At 42.7% G+C, this 22,323-nt stretch overlaps 1 protein-coding gene and 1 long non-coding RNA gene across 9 annotated transcripts in view; one reads left to right on the top strand and one right to left on the bottom strand.

The window, feature by feature from the left end:
* Window positions 1-264: 264 nt before the first annotated feature.
* Window positions 265-22,251, bottom strand: LOC307211414. 7 transcript variants are annotated; one of them, XR_013836426.1, is made up of 5 exons: window positions 21,655-22,056; window positions 16,804-16,977; window positions 6,813-6,897; window positions 5,491-5,662; window positions 265-363 (listed from the first exon to the last, which is right to left on the bottom strand). It is a non-coding gene; the product is annotated as an uncharacterized lncRNA (long non-coding RNA). The 7 variants fall into 7 exon arrangements; XR_013836427.1 differs by lacking the exon at window positions 265-363 and adding an exon at window positions 1,773-2,147; XR_013836428.1 differs by lacking the exon at window positions 265-363 and having other exon boundaries at window positions 5,364-5,662; window positions 21,655-21,727; window positions 22,031-22,251.
* The window catches only part of DPYSL3 (dihydropyrimidinase like 3), a 61,008-nt gene continuing 59,563 nt past the window's right edge, over window positions 20,879-22,323 (top strand). For both annotated transcript variants that reach the window (XM_079967968.1, XM_079967969.1), the window contains exon 1: window positions 20,879-21,391. In XM_079967968.1, the coding sequence (XP_079824094.1) occupies window positions 21,035-21,391 (357 nt within the window). In that variant the 5' untranslated portion in view covers window positions 20,879-21,034. The remainder of the gene's footprint in view (window positions 21,392-22,323) is intronic.

Below are 22,323 nucleotides of genomic sequence, written 5' to 3' on the forward strand. Positions count from 1 at the left end.
GCAGCAGGAGACCCCATTAGCGAAAGCACGCCTCAGTTTAAGAACCGTTTCAGGTTAAGAACGGACCTCTGGAATGAATTAAGTTTTTAACCCGATGTACCACTGTAATCAATATACATCTGAAACTAGCATAGGTGGAAGTTCTACCCATCCCGTAGTAACTAGTTTTCTATTCAACTTGCAGAATACTAATTTAAAATAGTTTTTCCTCTCTTTAAATCCAAGTATACAATGAAGGCAATAACATAATCTTAATACTATGCATATCTATTCATATATAAGTTCCACTGATTATGTGTAGGATTTTAGTCTTTTTGTCAAATGGTGTGTTCTGCCCTAGTTGCAGTAATTCTTGTTCTTGACCTAAAAATCAAGAAAAAGAGTTGTTAATTAAAAAAAAAATCATACAGAAGGCATAAGGTATATGAAAGAAGGTTTTGCCTGTGGTAATGGAATAGTGTGGAAACGCTGTGTCTGCTATTTGCTCTGCAAGAGCACACTGAGATTTTTCTAGAGCAAGTTATTTGTGGCTTGTAGCCTCGATCTTGGCATAATACGGAAATGTAAAACAAAGATTGCTGTAATGGGAAATAAAGAAATTTGTACAGGATGTTATAATTTGCAGCACATTAGCAATTAGATTATTAGGTCCCTGGAAAAGAGGACCTATCAGCATATTTGTAAAAATGCTTTATAGAAAATCAAAACTCTGTGCATAAATGTAACTTATTTTGGAAAAAATAGTCTTTTGGCACTTTATTGCATGAAATGCTGTCCTGGGTTTTAGGTATTTATATACATGGCTGGGTGGGGGAATCGTAAACAGTGAAGCTGAAATGAAATGTATTAACAAACATACTTTTTTGCCATTAATTTCCTTCTGGCTTTACTGTTTACTATTTCCCTTCTCAACCATGTATGTATGTATAGGCTCACAGGCCCTAAAGGAAGAAACCAGACCAAATAGCACTTCTATTGTACAGCTTATTTAGGTTGCAGTTCTTTATTGGGTTTCTGTAACTGTTGGGAATATGTGAGTGTGGGTGACTGTGTGAAGGTGCAGAATGGCTAAGGCATAGGCATGTTAGTAGATGTGAATGCTGAGTATTAGTGTATTGAGTGGAAATCTCTGTTATGGAATATGATGTTTTATATATTTTAACCATGGATTTTTACGGTTAGCATATTGCCTTTAATTTTTTGCCTTTTCTGTAAATTGCTTTGTGATCTTTTCTGATGAAAAGTGGTGTATAAATACTTAAAATAAAATAAACAAATAGTATTTATACACACACATTGTTATGCATATATGGTGTTTTAAAAATTATATCTGTATTTTTAATGAAGATTTTAGATTTTTTTTTAGGGGTGTTTCAGCCAATTAAATAGCATACAAATTCTGTTAAATATGTCACACCTACGACTCAGGATAACATTTGTGCATTTGATGAAGCAAAAGCTTTGTCATAATTAATAAGTTAGTTCTTAAAGTATCACACAACTGCAAGAGACTAATATGCTGGCCTCCTCTGGAAATGATTGCTTTGGATAATATTGATGGAAGAAAAGGCTAGTTGCTTACAGCCTATAATCGTGCTTCTGTAACATCTTTTAAAAACTCTGTTTTGCTTGTGCTGTAAACCAAATAGTAAATACTCTGGTTCTTGTGAGTTTCTTGATAGTTTGAAAGATTCACAGTTAGTAGTTTATATTGCTCCATAATGCAATGATGACTTTGAAATTTACTTTATTGATTTACATAGTACTCTTTTGGTCCATCTAGCTCTGAAGGAGCTGTTTTGACAAACAAAGATCACTCCCATCCCTTCCTCTTTAGTTTCTTTTAAGTGGAGGTAGAATTTAACTTGGAAACTAATGCATGCATATTTATTATGCACAATGTAAAACTACTTTTATGTGCCCCTAAAACAAATAGACACAGTTACAATTAAAGAAAATCCTACTGTAATTACACTGACTGACTCTCCCATAAACATTCTTCGTAAGAGGTCAGCAAAGCCACTTTCACTTTGTATATATATTTCCAAGAGAAAGTTCAAAGACCAGTGCTGTCACTCTCTTCCAAGAATTTCCAAGAGTTCTTTTAGATAAGCCTAGGCTACATGGATGTGCTGATTCATATATCACTTTGGAGAAAGAGAAAAAATCAGTGAAGGCAATCTGCAGCTTCCAGGATACTTGATTAAAGCCCAAAGGAATGACAGTCTTTGCCAAATATTTATATTGCAAAACCCTCAGCCTGTGCTGGTTAAATAGTATGAATTCCTTTGTATATTAGAAAGGGACACTTATAAGTAATTGAGTGTTCCATTACAGTGGTACCTCGGGTTACATACACCTCAGGTTACATGCGCTTCAGGTTACAGACTCCGCTAACCCAGGAATAGTACCTCGGGTTAAGAACTTAATTCATTCTGGAGGTCCGTTCTTAACCTGAAACTGTTCTTAACCTGAAGCACCACTTTAGCTAATGGGGCCTCCTGCTGCTGCCACGCCGCCGTCACATGATTTCTGTTCTCATCCTGAAGCAAAGTTCTTAACCTAAGGTACTACTAACATGAGCCTCTGATATTGGTAGGCATTCTGAAGCCTCCAGATTGGCCAGGCCTGGTCTAAAAACTAGGATCTTAGGCTTCTGCCTTGTCCTGCTTAGCAGAACAGAACCTTCTAGCTGTAGCTCCAGTGCCAAGCCACTGGCAATGGGAACGTAATAATGAACAAAGCTTCCAGGCTCTGGTTATGTCTACACATAGCCCCAATCTGGCTTTGTCAAGAACAATATTCATGATTTTGGAGGGGCAAGAGAAGAAATCCACACTAATCATGTTGATAATGTTCCATCCCAGTGGCTTTTCTGTTTGCGCCAACATATTTCAAACCCAGAACAACTTCCCTGAAGAACTTTGCCTTTGCTATAAGTAAAGGTAAAGGTAAAGGTACCCCTGCCCTTACGGGCCAGTCTTGACAGACTCTGGGGTTGTGCGCCCATCTCACTTAAGAGGCCAGGGGCCAGCGCTGTCCGGAGACACTTCCGGGTCACGTGGCCAGCGTGACATCGCTGCTCTGGCGAGCCAGAGCCGCACACGGAAACGCCGTTTACCTTCCCGCTGGTAAGCGGTCCCTATTTATCTACTTGCACCCGGAGGTGCTTTCGAACTGCTAGGTTGGCAGGCGCTGGGACCGAGCAGCGGGAGCGCACCCCGCCGCAGGGATTCGAACCGCCGACCTTTCGATCGGCAAGTCCTAGGCGCTGAGGCTTTAACCCACAGCGCCACCTGCGTTTGCCTTTGCTATGCACAACCTCAAACTGAACTCGCCAAGTGGATGCTTAGAGTGACAGGCATACTCTATGGATTTTAGCAGCACAGCAACCTATTGTAGCAATCCCTAAGGAAAAAATATTTGCTGTTAGTAGCTAGCTTAAGGGTTGTTTTTTGTCCCCAATTTGGTTATTTCTGCAGACTGGGTTTTTCTTTACAATCCCATCCCCTTAGTGTTGTTTGGTGACCATTGCAAAGGAGGAGGCCAAGAGTAAATGAATGCAGGATAGACATGAATGCTAGCCTTAAATGTATTGAGTAGGAGCATTACTCTGAGTAAGTCACTACTGGCTGTGAATGTAGCATCTGTGGAGTGTTCTCATTTTTGCCACGTTGCATCTCTCACTCTGCCTGGAGCCTTTTGTGCCTTACGTTGGCCCAGTTCCCGAACAGCGTCTTCAAATGCCCAAAGACTTTGAGCTCATTCATTTCATCTCCACAGCTCCTCTTGCTAAATCCCAGAGCTTCAGTGTCTTCCTTGACTGATGAAGGCAGACAGCTTTCTTTGGCTCTTATAATCAGGAGGAGCCACTGAATACTCTCCACAAATGTGCATTTCTTTTATGGATTTCTTCCTCTCCATTTTTAATTTGGGGTAAATTCATCCCAGAGGTGAGATTATAACTTTATTCCCGCCCACAAAAAATACTCCACGAGTTAATGAACTGAAACACAGTAGTAGTGTTTCCATGAAAATGATTCATTTAAATATATCTAAGACAGGCATAGGCAAAGTTCTTAACCCGAGGTACTATTTCTGGGTTAGCGGAGTCTGTAACCTGAAGCGTCTGTAACCCGAGGTACCAGTGTACTGAGAACATATTATCTCAGAGGTGCCAGGTCCCACACTGCCCTCCAAGTCCCCATAAGTCAGGCATAGGCAAAATTGGCCCTCCAGATATTTGGGGCTACAATTCCCATCATCCCTAGCTAACAGGACCAGTGGTCAGGGATGATGGGAATTGTAGTCCCAAACATCTGGAGGGCCAGAGTTTGCCTATGTCTGATCTAAGACAATAAACCCAGCAATCTTCTCTAAGGTATCCTCTTCCCTCTTTGGACACCTCTTCCCTGAAGGAGTCCATGAAGCTGCAATGATAGCCCACTACTTGATCTATCTCTGCATCAGGAATGAAGAAAACATCTCAGCTTAAAGGCAGCGTTCCCTCATGGGCAAGCTTTGGAGCAGTGGGTGAGGCCAGAGGCAAAAAGTGGGCAAGACAACAGATGTGGTCTCTGTGCAGTAGGTTACAATCTATACAGATGTCAGTGGTTTCTACACTCACATTTCCACCCTCCATCCAGACAAGAAAGTGGCATTATTCAGGGACACATTTCAACCAGACAAAAGTACTGAGGAGTGTATTGCAGGGGCAGTAAGGAGGGTATTACAGGGTAGATGAGGTAGGAAGTCTGGTGTGGAAAGAATCCCAAAGGCTTGACAGAGAGACCTCGAGGGCCACATTTGATCTCCAGTCATGAGATTTCCCAGCCTTACAGTACCTTCCAGGGACTGCCAATGCAGCACCCATGCACAACAGTACCTCCTATGGCACCTGCAAAAGGTCTCAGTAAATATCCACTCAAAAATTCACAATGCACAAGAAACAGATTGGTCTTCCTGTTTCCACTGTCTTGGCCTCTCCCATATTGAACACACCCCTTAACAAGACCAGGTTTCATTGGATGCCGGGCCTGGGCACCTACCCTCTTTCCATTATGAACAGAGGAGAGGGACAAAGAGCTTCTTTAGGAGAGTGTGGTGGTAGATGGTGTAGGAGACTTTTCCCATTGATGGGGAAGGGGCTGAGTGTGGCATGCTCCCATCATTCTGTGGTCCTGCCTCTTTTTCCGCTCTCTTGGATGTGGCAGCCATTGTGGGTTAATGTTACTCTCCCACAGCCATCGTTTTGTATTATGCCACACACCCCACAGCATCCATGTTATTGGTACCCACGGCACTTTTCCAAAATTCCAAATGTGCCAACAAAGGTTGGCAACTCCTACTAACTATACACTATATCCTAGGAGAACTTGTTAATTCATGCTAATTCTCCTGCTGCTTTATGCGGATGGCTTTAAACAATAATGATTCTACTTTTATTCACCCTCTCCTCCTCCTTAAAAAATAAATAAATCTGTGCCTCACATTGTCAGTTCTTGGCCATGTTTTCCTGTTCCTGGTGACATGTGGCAAAGCAGATATGTGGAATAAAGAATTGTCCAAAGGTAAGGGGTGGAAATGTTGTCAATTTGGATAAGTAGCAGTTTAGGAAAAGGGGGTTGGGTGGGGCCTGTTCTTTGATGAATCTCTCCAGCACCTGAAACAAAAGCAGTAGGAAAGGTTTTGGCTTAAAATAAAAAATAAAAATCTGAGATTCAGTTCACAGCATTTAGAACATCTGTTTTTCCTGACATGCAACATGTTCTGTTTTAGAATATAAAGAACTTAAACATATTTTCATCTGTTCCTACTTTGTCCAGCAGCCGTTGTTTCTCAAAACAAACTTCTGCCAATATCTAGGTTCATTTGATGGCCAAAAGTATGTCTCTCTGTAGGCTTTCTTTTGCATGTCTCTTCTTTCAAGTGCAAAGCATTAAAAAATAAACTCCAAATGCTGAACATACGACTCTCCTCCATCCCAGAGGCTGAGATACTTAGAAATTTGCTTTTAGAAACAAACTGTCAAACAATGAAAGTGGGATCAGCTTTATTTTTCATGCCTTCGATGGAAATAAATGGTTTGCATCCTGGTATTTAAAGCCTCATTGTTCCCTGTAAAAACCCTCCAGTTTATAATGCTAGCCTAAATAAAATATTTACTTATTTTACGCTTAATATTTTTCCTTAATGTAAGACAGGGTCACTTTCTGAGCATAACAGACAGTTTCTACTCCAGGGCTTTGCATGGGACAAGCAGATGCTAATTTGAGGAGAGAGGTGAATACAAATTTTGGGTTGGAAGGGAAGCAGATCATGAAACCTGTATTGGGGGAAAAACCAACAACTTGGAAATTGTGTGGATAAGATCCCTTGTCTTACTGAGGTGGATTCTGCTGTTTCATACACAACACATTTCTCCTGGTGAAGGGTCAGGGTGGAGGTACTCTGGCCTTATAACTGATCATCAGTAGAACACATGGTTCAGTTCCTAGCATCTCCATCTAAAAAGGATGGTGATAAGAAATATTTCTGAGCTGAAGAGCTCCTGCCTATACTGAGCTAAATCATAGAATTATGGAATCATGGAGTTGGAAGGGACCCTGAGAATCATCTAGTCCAAACCTCTGCAATGCAAGAATATACAGCTTTCCCTTACATGGATGGAACCTGCAGTCTTGGTGTTATCAGCACCACGCTCTAACCAACTGAGCTATCCATTTGACCAAATGGACAAATACTGAGCGAGATGGATCTGGCAGAAGGCAGATCCATATGCTCCTGACACATTACCGCAGGTGTAGCATGACCTGAAGACACATCCTGTAGCAGCCTTGCTGAAGGTCTGGGTCACTGAGCAGACAGGAGACCAGCTGGGAATCTTGTGCATGTCATCTTAAGTTCCATGGAAGAAAGGCATGATATAAACATAATCACAAGTATTTATTATTTCAAATATTCATATTTGCCTTCCCATCTTTTAGTGCCCAAGATGGCTTATTTAAGATCATTTTTAGAAATTATTTTTAGAAATCAGCTAATACATGGAAATATGGAAACAAAAACCCAACCATATGCCCAAACACATCAAAAACTAAGTCTGAGAAGCAGAGCAACTAACAGTGAGCAGCCATCAGGAAAATGCCTTGATGTGTAAAAGATGGCACTGACTCAGTTTTTCTGCGGTGGGTGTTCCAAAGACTGCAAATGCAAGGGTCCTTCACCACGTATTTTGCTTCTGAAATGGGAGGACTTGGAGCAGGGCTTGCACCGATGACTTCAGTGGATAAGCAATTTCATATAGGAGGAGGCAGGTCTTCAGAAATGCCAGTCGTAAACCTAAATCCCAGTCTGGCCACTGAAGGTCATAACCTAGCTATGTTAGAAGGTCATAGCACTAGCTATGTTAGTGGTGCTACACAATTTGTAGTGAGAACTTGTAAAGCAAACAAGGAAGTCTTCTAATAGACCTCTGGGAAGACATTTTAATTCTGTTTGCTGGGGTTTGTTTTTTTACTAGTTGACTTCTTGAAGTTCCGAATAGGCTTATATGCACCCTTGTGTGGTGGCAACCATTGGAGATTACACTGCTGGCAGGAGTGTCTCCTCTGCTGTACTTAAAATGGGTGAAATGGGGGCCTCCATGGTGGTGGTACAGCCCCCTGATCATTCATGCAGTCACTGCATGGTATTGCTTTCCTCAAGCATGAAATGAATGCAAATGCAACAAGCTATTTATATACAGTACAATAATAAAAATAACTATAATTTCTTAGGAATGTAATATTGGCTCTGAAGAAGCATATGCTAACCTAAGATTAAAGCTCATTGCTTTAACCTGGCAATCCACGACCAGCTGGGATCAAGACACTGAAATGCCCTTGAATTCTTTGCCAAGTTAAGCCTTTAAGTGACAAAATAAATATATTTGCTTGGGTGGACCACGACAGACTTACTGCCATTGCTGGGAGAAATGAGTCATGCATCAGAGTAACCGCTGGCAGACTCTTTACAAAAGGCCAAACAGATTCTGGAGACTGCCTGTGTTTGGTCGCTTCATAAAGCTCTTTCTAGGGTGAATCCCATTGGTGGATAATAGGATCAGGATTCAAAGCACTTTCCCAATGTACCAATGGAGGTATCTTGCTTTGAAGATGCAACATGAAGACACAACAGTTCAGCACATCCTGTTTTGGCTATGTGGGACAACCATTGAAAGGTGGACATGAGAAGTAGTGCAGGAGACATAGCAATGTAAAGAAAAACTCTGCTCACTTTCAGCCTTAACAATTCTGAGTTATTGTTAACATTATTCCTGACTGTGCAAAATGCCGAGGGCTGCCCTTCTGCCAGGCCTACTTTCTTAGAAGAGGAAATATATAATTACAGTGTCCTTCCCATTGTAATTTCCCTTTATTGCATTTTCAATAGATGATCTATGGTGCTAGCTATATATCAGCTATGCCAATCGGGTTATTCCCTCATTACTTGTCTTCTGTGTACAATTATGAAAGGGTGCTGTCTCCAGATCCACTAGAAAACCATTTTAATATCATTTCCCACTGATGTGGTGGTAGCAAAGAAAAGAGGAATTTCCTCCTAAGGCCTTGACTTTCAGATGGTTGGTTTGGGATGAATAAGGAGTATGTATGTGTGGGGGGGCAGACAGTTATTTCCTTGGTATTATTCCTTATTTCATTTGTGTTATCTGCCTTCCTCCAAGGAGTTCATATTTTCTAGATAATTGTGAAAGGATGAGACAAAAATCATGGTGTAGCAGTCAGAGCAGTTTTTTCTAACTACAGTGGTACCTCGGGTTACAGACGCTTCAGGTTACAGATGCTTCAGGTTACAGACTCCGCTAACCCAGAAATAGTACCTCGGGTTAAGAACTTTGCTTCAGGATGAGAACAGAAATCGTGCGGTGGTGGTGTGGCGGCAGTGGGAGGCCCCATTAGCTAAAGTGGTACCTCAGGTTAAGAACAGTTTCAGGTTAAGAATGGACCTCCAGAACAAATTAAGTTCTTAACCCGAGGTACCACTGTAGTGCACTCCAGCTATGCTGGCTGGGATTGATGGAAGTTCTGGTCCAAAACAGCTGGAAGGCCCAGGTTGGAGAAGCCTAAGATACAGCAATGGCCTAGGGCTGTGAAGACCGAAGTTCAAATCCCTGATCAGGCATGAAGCTTACTAAGTGACTCTGGGACAGTCCTGAACTCTCAATCTAACCCATTTCTCGGGGGAGAACCACATGCACCATCCTAAACTTCTTGGGACACAAATGAACTTCATCACTTAAAATGGTATGAAGTGCTAAGCAAAAGTGTTTGGAAAACAAATACTGAGCAGCACTGTTTACCTGATGTTAGCTTTCTTCTTCTTCTTTGGGAACAAAGATAAAGTGCAGCTGGTATAAGACAGGATGTAACAGACTTAAAGACAAACATTAAGAGGAATGTTGTGGTCATGGCCCTGAAAGCAGCTGTTTGTGTGTAATCACCAAAATATTTTATTCTCCAAGCACCTAAATCATTTGACCCACATGAGACAATCCAGAAACATAAAGACTCAGGGATGGGGGAAGTTGTCCCTCGGTGTCTATAAATAACTCTCATGCCCAATGTAAAATAGAGCAAGAATAAAAACTAGATTTATTATACCACAGTGCTCTATTTGGTTTCGACTGAGGTGACCCACATCTGAGGGAGGGATGCTACTAATATTTTTTTTTTTTAAATCACTGCACCGTATAAGCACTTTTGAGTTGAAATATCAGCTGAGATCTATCCTACTGAGGATGGACTATAGTTCAGTGGTAGAGCAAGTGCTTTGCATGCAGAAAATCCTAAAGTCCAAACTCTGGCATCTCCTGTTAGAGGATTTCAAACAGCAGGGCTGAGAAAGGCCTCTGTGAGTCAGAGTTGACAGCACTAGGTTAAAGGTAGTGGGTAGGAGGTAGATCGTGGCACCTTCCCTCTGCTGGGGTCTGCGTGCAAAATATGCTGGCATAGTTGGAGATAAACTGATAATGCAAAACACTTTTCAAGTTCTTAAAGAAGAATGCAAAGTCAGAATCACTTAACACAACTCAGTTATGTCTTATATGTTAAGGCAAGCTGAATGTGCATTCTTTGTAAATTTAAAAATGCATCAGTGGACACGAAGCAGTTATCCCTCCCCATCTCACCTTACAATGGCCCTGGGCAGTCCTACTGGGCATCAGTGGGTTGATTATTGCTGCTGCTTGAAGAGGAATCAGTGTTTTTTTGTTAAAAATGTAAAGCATCAGTGAAGAACCTTTTTCAGCATTTTCATTCCCTTCTGGGCCACCTTTTGAGAGTGATGTAAATTTTACCTTTGTGCAGGCTAGTCTGCACACACTAATATATACTGCTGTCTCCCATCTAGACAAACAAGAGTTTGCCAAAGTTCAAGGGCACATTGCAACCAGCCAAAAACACTTGTGGTGCACAGTGAGGGGTGTGGTCTGGGGAGAGTTCCATGGGCCAGAGAGAGAATCCTGGAGGGCCACATTTGGACCTGAGGTTCCCCACCTGTCTTAAACTATGGGAGAGTACACCTTCAGGGGTGAAGTCAAACCATTGGAGAGTTACAGCGCCTGCTGTGGCTGTAGAGACTGATGAGGAAGAGACGTGTTTTGTTACACCTGGGGCAGATGAAGGCGTCCAGTTGGGCTGTTACAGATGCACCACGGCATTTCTTCTCTCTGCGCTCTTCCCAGAGGTCATTCCTCCTCTGGTCACTGCTGTGGATACACAACCTGAATGTTTGTCTGCATGTGCTGCAGTTGACTGCAAGGGACTCCCACATGGTGGGGTTAATGTTGCCAGGTCTCATGTCACTCTTGCAGACATCTTTGCAAAGCAGAGTTGGTCTGCCAACGGGCCTGGTGCCTGAAGCTGGCTCCCTGTAGATTACACCCTTGGGTATCCTGCCATTTCCATTCTGTGGAGATGGAGTAGACGTCACTGAGACAGGAGTGTGAACATGCTGGGAACATGTGGGCTTGGGATAGCACATCTCTGCTTGAGACTCTGTACTGCTAACTGATGCCCAAGGCTGCCTTCTACTAATCCCTTTACAGTGGTACCTCAGGTTAAGCACTTAATTCGTTCCGGAGGTCCATTCTTAACCTGAAACTGTTCTTAACCTGAAGCACCACTTTAGCTAATGGGGCCTCCCGCTGCCGCCGCGCCACCAGAGCACAATTTCTGTTCTCATCCTGAAGCAAAGTTCTTAACCTGAGGTAATATTTCTGGGTTAGCGGAATCTGTAACCTGAAGTGTATGTAACCTGAAGCGTATGTAACCCAGGTACCACTGTATAGAAAAGACCTTTTAAAAAATTACACACTGTGGAAAACTGGGCCCTAATTTCCTGATAACACCAAGGTTTCCAGTTGTTAGGAAAGCCAGATTGCACATAAAGAGGAAGCTGATAATTGCAGTGTTTCCACTTTCCTCCTGATCTCCATTCAGTTTTTATCACACAGTTTGGCTTACTATAGAGAGTTTGGAAAAAGAGGTCTACTAAAAATAAAGAGGTGTTTGATAACACATGTTTTGATGAATAATCTACGAATCATTTGTGGGAGACGCTGAAATTAGACAAAACACCAGAAAATATGTTGTGGCATTCCATCTTACCTTGGTAGGGGACATACAGACAGAGTAGTAAACCAACAGGAATTTGCTATTAGTAACTTGGTTTCTGTCATTTGCATAATAGCAAAATGTAAGAAATGTTTCCCACAATTACATATACTAAAAATTATGGTGAAAATCAAGTGGTTTTTCCCCATGATAAGTTCATAAAGACATATTAGTTAAAAATTATTCTCTGTTTTCACAAAACCTAGCTAGCCGACCCACAACAAGCAACAAAGAAAATGGACGATGAATTCTAGGAGTCAAAAAATTATAGAACACCATACCATGTGGAGTGGTTATGTCTCATTTCATTAACTAATCCTCCTGTGAAAAGGGATTTGCTTAAAGGATATTTTGAAGAAGGCTGGACAATTCTTCCTCATTCATAGTTGTTCTTACGAATTGCTTGGCAAAGCACTTGGGAGCTTCTTAGCATTTCCAAGTGTCTGATGCTGAAATAGTATTTCTGTCATTTCCATTAAAGTAAGCATTTTAAAAATTAGTTTACTTTTCTATAAAGCAATCTGACATGAAAAAAATTTGGGTTGCTGAATGAAGAATATGGCATTATAGGGCATGAGTTCAAAGTATTGTATGTTAAGTCTCAGAAACTAAACTTGAAATTTAAATGTGACTATGGCTTTTTCCTGAAGGGTTTGGAAAATCCCAAACATGCTCACTTAAGTTGCAATTCTATACCCATTTACCTTCGTAAGTGGGGCCTACTTCGGAGTAAACATATAAGATTGTGTTGTCAGTGCAGTGCACCAAGATAGCACAAGCAAAATAATACCCACATTTACATCCTGTACATGCTTGCCTGACGTATGCAAGGAAGTACAGGCTATATACTGGCTACATACAGTAAAAGACCCTCCAAGTGTCTCTATTTTCCAGAGACAGTCCTGGATTTACTGAAGCCATCCCAGTTTCTGATTTGATCAGAGAATGTCCTGTTTTTCCTTAAGATGTCTCTATTTTCGTCAGAGAAATGTTGGAGTGTATGCATTAAAGGTTGTAACACATGACAACAAAAGTACAGAAGGCAGCTGAATTCTTCTGTTTGGCCTTCTCGGTAGTGGCACCCTCCCTGTAGAACCCCCTCCCTTCAGGAAGTTTTTTAATTTTTGATGTTTTACTATGCTTTCATACAGTGCTTTTTTCTGGGGGGATGCAGGGGTACGCATACCCCTAACTATTTTGTGAATCTAACGGGAGAAGAAACTAAAAAAAGTAATTTTTAAAGTTTCTTCTCTAGCACGGTGAATCGTCAGTTCTGTTGCTACCCTCGATGGCGGCCTCATTTCCTGTCACGGTCTCAGATGGAAGCAAGCTAATGTGTGAAGTAGGAGTTGGGATCTAGCACGGTGATTGGTCAGTTCCATTGTTACCACCTCCAATGGCAGCTTCATTTACTTTCCTGGTGATTTTCTTCGAGTCAAAATGAGAGTACCCCTAAACATTTTTTTAGAAAAAAAAGCACTGCTTTCATATATGCTGTAAACTGGGCGGGGTATAACAACAACAACAACAACAACAACAACAACAACAACTTCTATAGGGAAAGCCTTATGTGTAGATATCCCTTTGGTCCCAATTCTTTTAGTGTTGACTCTGGAATAAGTGTAGTCATTTTGCATTTGGGACAATTTCACTTCTTTTCCAGGTTGTCAAGACTTTGGCTGTTAATTTTAAAATTAATCATATTTGGCTGCATCCTGCCCTGATCAGTTCTCCATTTCCAGGATTTTTATTCTGAAATATATAGTACACACAGTTACATTATGCTTGTTAGGCAACTGTTTTATAATTCCTCATTCCAACCACGGTCCCTCCTGCTCCACCTCAGTACTATTAAAGTTTTCCACCCTTTTCTTTCTAACACTCAACATGAACATTTCTACTTACTGACCCATCCTTAATGGCACACCCCTCCTTTTCTTTTTTGCTCTCTCCTAATACTGAGTAGATATGGACAATTTCTAAGCCATTTGGAAATGAGGCTAATGCTGAGAAATATTTGTATCTTCTAATTGGATTGTGCTTGGTACTGTCAAGTAGCACACACAGCTTTGACATTATTAATATTTCAGACGATAATACTGTAAAAGGAGTCACTTGGAGATTTGTCATCCATTTAAGTAATGCAACAGAATAATGAGGTTTTGAGACAGAGCCATTAGCTGCTCTTGCATGGCTGTCTGGTTAAGATGCTGCTATTTGAAAGTCTATCAGCGCCAATCCTGGATATTTCGCTGCTTAATCAACTTCCTCTCCCACCCCCCAACCTCAATATGATGCTCCCTTCTTTCCTCTTTGCAGTAGTGTGTACCTGATCTGCCATTCTTATGAGATACCACAACCAAGGTGGTGGGGTTGTGCTACAGAAGGCTCTGGAGTGGGAACTTTGTGGACAGTCAGGGGGCACAGAGTGAGAGAGTTCAATCAGGATATATGGAGGGGGGAAAGTGTTAAAGCTCTCTCCTCTACATGCTACGGTCCTGATCCAGCTTCTCCCCACCCCAACAAACAAACAAGAAACCTCAACAGTGTATGAGCAAACTGTGTAACAATAATCATATCTAGTTTGGCGGCAATATCACTTTGTGCAGGAAATCCAGACAGCAGCTACTTCTAACTTCCCTGGGTGGCTTGTACAAAGGGAAAAGGGGAAATTTGCTGCTCCCCTAAACTTGCCTCCCAGTCTGTTCCTTGCACCATTCAGACCTACCTTTCTCCAGAAGATGTTCCTAAAAGTACTATTTTGCCTAAGTCCACAGAGTCTTGGTTTTTTTTACCCAACATTTGCTATTTTAAGTGTGAAATGGAAAATAGCCCTTTGTATTGTGAAATACAAAAACTGTTTAAAGAGTAAAAAAAACAAAAACATGCCTAAATCTCTACTATGCAGTGGGTGGTGAAAATCAGGGCTCATTTAGTGATCATTTGTTTCCATTCCATTCCATTCCATTATTTTCCTTACCCACAGACCATTGTTGGTTTTGGAGTCCGTTATACAGACAGTGGTGTGTATGAGAGGAAGAATTTATTGTTTTGAGAGTTTTCTCCTGTGAATCTTACTAATCACTGATAGACTTTTCTTAAACAAAACTCATTGTGGCTTCTGACATCAGCTTCACAGATGACTTCAGTCATGAGAATAAGTCAGAGATGGTAGTAGCAGGAGTAGGAGAGGGAACCAGACATGCTGACAATTATCTCTGAGAATGGCTGTTGTGTTATGTTGCACAGTCATTGAGTCTAGTCAATGAAAGTCTAGTCAGCAGATCTTGAGAAATTTTTAAAAAACAAAAAACTGATAGCAGTCAGAGTCCTGTGAGTGGTCTGCTGCTTTCTAGCTGAAGTTATAGATCTGGTCAGTTCTGGATGGCAGACTGTGTAAGTATGTGATACAATAAAGGGTGACCCAAAAGTAGCTATACATTCAATCAATCAATGGATTATTTTTCTTTACTGATATTGTGAATGATGAGAACTTGAGTCAAGAACAAAGAAATTGGATTCTAAAGCAGTATACCTACTTTTGGGCCACCCTGTATATAATAAATAAATATTTTCATGCAAACATTCATAAGGAACAATTCACATAACTGTGCACAGAAAGAAAAACACCGCAAACTGAGCTGTGCACACAGGAGACTCCCATAGTTTTTACAGTGGTGTCTAACATTAAACAGGATGCTTGTGGCTGTATAAATGGATTCTACCTTTGGGTACGCACAGATTCATTTACACTACCCTTTCTTCACCCACTTACCTACCGAACAGAGGAATCTGTTAGTATGGGCAACCATCTGAAGTGAGCTAGGAACTAAGAGTTGTGGGACATGCCAGAAGCTAGGAGTAAAGAGAAATAAGAGTTAGCAAGAACTAAGAGACCAACTACAGTGCAGAAGCAAAGGACAAACTGGGAGACAGGGCTAAGGATACAATAACATCCCACTGAGGAAAGACTTCATTCCTCAAGCAGGAATCCAATTTTCCCTCCTGTCCAGAAGTATCCAATGGCTAGCCTGAGTGGAGAGACTCAGTACAGGACCAGAGGATACCTCACTGAAAACCTGCCATTTGGCAGGTCACTTGCTCACCACACAGGGCAGCTCTCTGTGTGATTCTAGCAGCTTTCTCCTGATACACTGAAATCCCATTTATTTGTTTTTCCACAAGAGATCCATAATCCTTAATTCCCTATCAATAAATTGCAATTCAGGACCTTTCTGGTATAGCCAGTGACCGCATGGTAAAGATGCTATTTTGACAGCGACTATGGTGTTCTTATGATCACTTAATAAAAACCATATGAACCCTATTCTGCTCTACCTACTAACTCTTACGATTATGATTAAATGTATGCAACGGATTCAGAGATCACTGAAAGATGATGACTAATCTCTTGGTATACAGTTGCTGTCTGAATAACAGTAAGAGTAAATATGACATTGAATTGTTTTAAAGAAGTCCTTAAATAGGAGCAAAAGTATATCATTAATACCGTATTTACTCGAATCTAATGCTCGCTTTTTTTGGCCAAATTACATTGCAAAAATTAAGGTGGGTATTAGATTCAATGGCGCATTTACGTTCACCAGCAAATAATTTTTTTGTTTTGTTTCAAAGTTATGAAAATTGAGGTGTGCATTAGATTCGATGGCGCATTAGACTCAAGTGACTATGGTAATTGAATAAGTGTAATAATATGTACAGTATTATGCATTATAATGTAATCACACAAACACACACACCCTCCACAAGTAGTGGCTTTGACAGTTGTAGAAACTTATCAGTGTTGAAGACTGTACAGTCTTTGGGTTCTTGTAACACTGATTAGAATGTGAGTTCAAGATCAGCATTATATCTTTCACAAGGAAGAATTACTACAACTTAAAATGGAGTCATCATGAAAATAACAATGGTAAGCAGTCCAGAGTTATCTTTGATTTTAACGTGCATTTGGGAACAATGAAATCTCTTTTGGTGAATACGGCATGCGAGATGTGCAGATTCATCATTTCACTCCTTTTACCTTGTCACACATTTAAGGAATGCCTTGCTGTGGAGCAGGATTTGCAGTTTCCTAGCTTGCCAACATTTTTGTACGTCTGCAACTTACTGTCTCAGATGAATCCTTATTTTTTACTTTAGAGCAGCAGCTTGTTGGGAATTCATGAAACTTGTAGCTGTCACACTTTGATTTACAGTAATCAAACCTGCACATTTTCCAGAAGCATAGCCATGTCAGTCCATTTTAGCAAAAACAACGAAGGGCACGGTGGAACCTTAAAGACTTGCACGATGTGGGAGCAAAAAAAAAAAAAAAGTACTTAGCAACACAGAGCTTTGAAGCCTGTTGTTATGATGCACTTTAACATTTATGCTAAACCACACCACAAAAAGCAAACTTGGTCATCAAGCAGTCAAAACAAACAATTTGATCATTACAATAGTCTGATGGAATTAACTTACCGTAATAGTCTCATAAACAAACTGTATCACACAACTCTACCTGTGCATATTTATTATTTAATCAATATAGAGTTTGCAGGTAAAAAAGTAAATGGCAAGTAAATATGATTATGTGTGTTGCTATTTTCTGCTTTATGTGAAGTTGCCTTTATTCATTCATTCATTCATTCTTATTTATTTATTTATTTATTTATTTATTTTATCAGTTGCTTTATCTTGCCTAGGGCAACCCAAAACAATTTACAACCAAACAAACATACAATAAATCTCACATAAATATATTAAAACCAAGGGAAAAGATAAAAGCATTAAACACATCCCAATCACTTTTAAAAGCCACAGATAGTTAAAAGCCAAAGGCCTGGTATCTAAAGATATATAATGATGGTGCCAGGCATGCCTCCCTGGGGACAGCATTCCACAAATGAAAAGTCACCGCACAAAAGCACTGTTCTTGTGTTGCCACCCTGCACACCTCTTGTGGAGAAGGCACACAAAGAAGGGCCTCAGATAAGGAGCGCAGGGTCTGGGTCTGTTCACATTGTGAGAGGTGGTCCTTGAGGTATTTAGAACTACTGTCTTTTTATGGAAAAGAGTTTTCCTTATCTTAAGTTACTATAAAGGTAAAGGTAACCATTAGGTCCAGTCGTGACCGACTCTGGGGTTGCGGCGCTCATCTCGCTTTATTGGCCGAGGGAGCCGGCATACAGCTTCCGGGTCATGTGGCCAGCATGACTAAGCCGCTTCTGGTGAACCAGAGCAGCACACGGAAACGCCATTTACCTTCCCGCCGGAGTGGTACCTATTTATCTACTTGCACTTTGACGTGCTTTCAAACTGCTAGGTTGGCAGGAGCAGGGACCGAGCAACAGGAGCTCACCCGGTTGCGGGGATTCAAACTGCCGAACTTCTGATCGGCAAGTCCTAGGCTCTGTGGTTTAACCCACAGCGCCACCCGCGTCCCATTAAGTTACTATAGGCAGGCAGAAATCAAAACATAAAGTCCTTCCTGGCATGGATATATGGATGGAAAAAGATACATCTGTTTATTTCTGCCTCTCATGCAATGAGTAGCAACTCTACAAATTATAAGTGAGCCTCTGGTAAGCTAGTTTTCACTAAGCAAATGTGTTATTATCTATGTGCCTAATGTTGACCTCAGTGAGACTGAGTACATGCTGTACCATCATGTCTTTACTTCAACGTCTTTATTTAGGGAGAGATATGATTTAATTTAGCTATAAGTCTTGTGATTATAGATGTGTATGGAAATATAAAATCATGGCTTCTGTTAGAAAATAAACTTCAGTTTGGAAGAAAAAAGAGGCCTCAGTCCCGAGCAGTCTTACATGCCTTAAACTTTCATGGATAAAAATGAAACTTTGCATAACATTCCTTCATTATGCTCTCTTGAGCTAGATAGCCTTGCCATATTCTGAAGAGCAAAAAAGAAGACACGTTTGCTGACTTATACTTTTAACTATGGATCTCTATGACTCTCATCATGAAAAAGAGAATGTGTCCTAGAAAAAGAGGACATATGGCAACCCTAGCTAGAAACTATTATCAGTTCCAGTTCCTGGCCTCGGGGAGTAATGATGACGAGGCAAAACAAGAATTGGCCTTTTCTGCAGTGGCTCCCCAGTTGTGGACTGCTCTCTCTTACATTGCCTTTAGGCACCAGGCAAAAATGTTCACCTTCAACCAGGCCTTGGGCTGATTGTCATCCAATGCCCTTTTGGATGTGTTGTGGAAGAGGTGATAATTGGGTTGTTTCTGTTTTCATTATGTATTTTGTGGGGTTTTTTATATTGTAGTTTTGTGTTGGGAACTTCTCGGAGATCTACAGCTAAAGGGTGGTATCCAAATGTAATAAATAATAATAATGTAGAACATGGGCAGGGAACATTTTCCTTATGTTACTAAATAACTGCACTCAGCTTCCATACATCTGGGATTTAGGAGGAGAGGTATCCATGTTTTATTTTAGAAATGAAATACTCCCAAACTTGCTACCTTTCGATTGCAATCTTCCTGTAACTTTAATATGTACATGGCGTACAGAAATTCATTTGGTGCAGTGGCCCCAGGAAAAATGGCACCTGCTGAACATATGCCCACAATGTGGTTGTTGGAAGGCATGGGGATTCCACCTGAAGTACTACCTAACTTGCCTGCACATTCAGTCACAATAGGGTAGGATGTCACTGGTTGTGAGCTATGGCAACATAGGGGAATCTCCGGCCCATGGGCCTAATTTGGCCCACCTGGCCACTACAAATGTCTTGGAAGGTCGTTTTTTAGCAAGCCCCACTTGCTAAAGTCCTATTTGACACCAACTGTCATTTTCAGCAGCGGCCGCCGAGACCACATAACACCGGTCTTGAAAGATCTACATTGGCTCCCAGTACGTTTCCAAGCACAATTCAAAGTGCTGGTGTTGACCTTTAAAGCCCTAAACGGCCTCGGCCCAGTATACCTGAAGGAGCGTCTCCACCCCCATCGTTCTGCCCGGACGCTGAGGTCCAGCGCCGAGGGCCTTCTGGCGGTTCCCTCATTGCGAGAAGCAAAGCAACAGGGAACCAGGCAGAGGGCCTTCTCGGTAGTGGCGCCTGCCCTGTGGAACGCCCTCCCAGCAGATGTCAAAGCAATAAACAACTACCTGACATTCAGAAGACATCTTAAGGCAGCCCTGTTCAGGGAAGTTTTTAATCTGTGATATTTTAGTGTATTTTTTGTTTTTATGGAAGCCGCCCAGAGTGGCTGGGGAGACCCAGCCAGATGGGCGGGGTACAAATAATAAATTATTATTATTATTATTATTATTATTATTATTATTATTCCGCATGTTAAGACTTATATTTGTTATGAATGTTTCTTACATTTATGCATGTTGTGCACAGTAGAAGTAACCCAGGAAAGAGGTTCGGGCAAACATTTGATAAACCACCAAATGCCTCCTTCCGTTCTGCAAGTCCAGTTCCTATTAAAAACACGGGAGGTCCAGATAAGGAACCTCTCACCAATGGCCAGAGATGATGGAAATTGTAGTTCAGCAACATCTCAAGGACCACAGATACCCCACACCTGATGTAAGGAACCTCTCACCCTAGGAGCCAACTCCTGGGGGCAGAGTTCCCTTCGCGCACCCCCTAAAATATTTGAGATGGCCAGGACCCCCCAAAGTTGATGGGCATTGTCATTCAAATAGGGTGCGTGCACCGCATCATGTGACCTATTTCTCTCTCCCCCCCCCCAATATTTTATTCAAATTGGCACTTCTCCCTCTCTCAACCCCACCCCTTAGCACTTGTGTGAAAAGCAGAAGTTCAGCCGGTGAAGTTTCTTTCCTGGCATGTTTCCCCCCTCCCCTCCCCCAACAAACTACTGCGAAGAAGAGACACAGATTAAAAAAAAAGTAGGCCGTCCTGTCAGGGACGTCGCGAGGATGGAGGCGAGCCGCTGCTGCCTGAGGGCTTCGGCGCCGGGCGCTTCAGGTGCCCGCCGTTGCCGTTACACAAACGCAGCCTAAGAAGAGCGGGCGCCGTTTCCCCCTCACGGCAGCGGCGGCCGGTGCTCGTCTTGTGAGGAAAAGTCCTCGTGGCCGGCCGGGCAGCCCTGCCGCCGCCGCCGCCGCCTCCCTCCCTCCCTCCCATCAGGCGCTCTTTCTCCCTCTCTCCCCGTCAGCCAGTCACTCCGCGCTTGAGCTGAGGCGCGGCGGCTGCGGCAGAGGAGCCGGCTGAGGCGCTCTCTCCCCCTTTCCCGCCTCCTCCTCCTCCTTCCTCGCAGGCAGGCGAAAGGGGCTCGACTTGCCACCCGGCGGCGGCGGCGGCTTGGGCTCCCGAGCGTTGTTTGGCGCTGCCTTGCCTGCGGCGGCCATGACCTCGAGCGGCAGGCGGAGAGGCCGGGAGCGGGGGGAGCCTCACCAGCAGGAGGAGGATGAGGAGCTGCCCGTGTACCTGGCGCGCCCGGGCACCGCCGACCAAGTGCCCCGCCAGAAGTATGGCGGGATGTTCTGCAGCGTGGAGGGCGCCTTCGAGAGCAAGACGCTGGACTTCGCGGCGCTCAGCGTTGGGCAGAGAGGGGCCCGGAGAGCCCCGTCGCGGCAGCAGGAGCCCCAGCAGCCGCCGCCGGAGCCCGACGCGCCCCCGGACGAAGCCCCGGCCCGCAGCGTCGAAATCCGGGCCCGCTCCGGCAAGGAGCGCCTGCAAAACCTCGACTACGAGGATTACAAGGTAAAGGGGGTGGGACGGGGAGTCCCTCAAGGGTCAGAGAGGAGGCAAGGGGACCGCGGAAAGGGGTGGGAGGGTGGCATCTCTGAGATGGGAAACAAAAGATGAGGCGATGAGGGCGACGGAGACCCGTAGCCTGATCTGGAGGGGTGTGTAATGTGTGTGTTCGTGTCGACGGCTCTTTGTGGAACCTGTTTACTCGCGAGTAAAGCGCCCCCGTATCGCAGCCTTCGGCAGCTGGGCTGACACGAGGCAAAACTACTTACTTCTGGGCTTGTGCGGGATCTGCCCTCTTGAGAAACGTCCGAAGCATCTCTCGAACATCTCGCCCTCGTCAAGCTGCGAAGCGGTTAAAATTCAACAGAAGTTAAAACAAAACGGCACGAATCCTACTTGGCCGTACATTTTTACGGCCTGTTCCGAAGTTGATGATGGCTGTTAAGACGGTTACTAAGAGAGAGAGGCCCCTAGCGCCCCCCTTTCCTCCTGAAAAATAAACTTAGCAACTAAATAATGTGTGGATGAGGCATCTTTTCAACACTTATGCCATGTGTTCCCTGACGTTCCCGATAAGCCCTTGCAGCTAGGAGTAATTCTGGTAAGATATCAGGGTTTAGGGGTGTAAGAAACAACTCTACATACTCTTAGTGGTGCCTGGATCTTAATTGTAGAGGTCACGTGACCACATTCTAATTATTATTCACCATCCCTGTGAATGAATCAGTTGCTCATTCTGCTCTGTATATATGCTGAATCTTCTTTATTGCTCACAGAGGTTGTGGTTAACCAGGAGGAGGCTCTACAACTTTATTCTGTTTCTTTTCAAGAGAAAAAGGGAGAGACAGCTTTTCTTTCAGCCTGTACTGCACAAGCCGAGTGTCAGCATTTTTAAAGTTATTAACTTAAAAGCTCTATGTCCTATGTTCCAAGAATGG

Source organism: Podarcis cretensis, assembly GCF_951804945.1.
Source record: "Podarcis cretensis genome assembly, chromosome: 2".
NCBI lineage: Eukaryota > Metazoa > Chordata > Lepidosauria > Squamata > Lacertidae > Podarcis > Podarcis cretensis.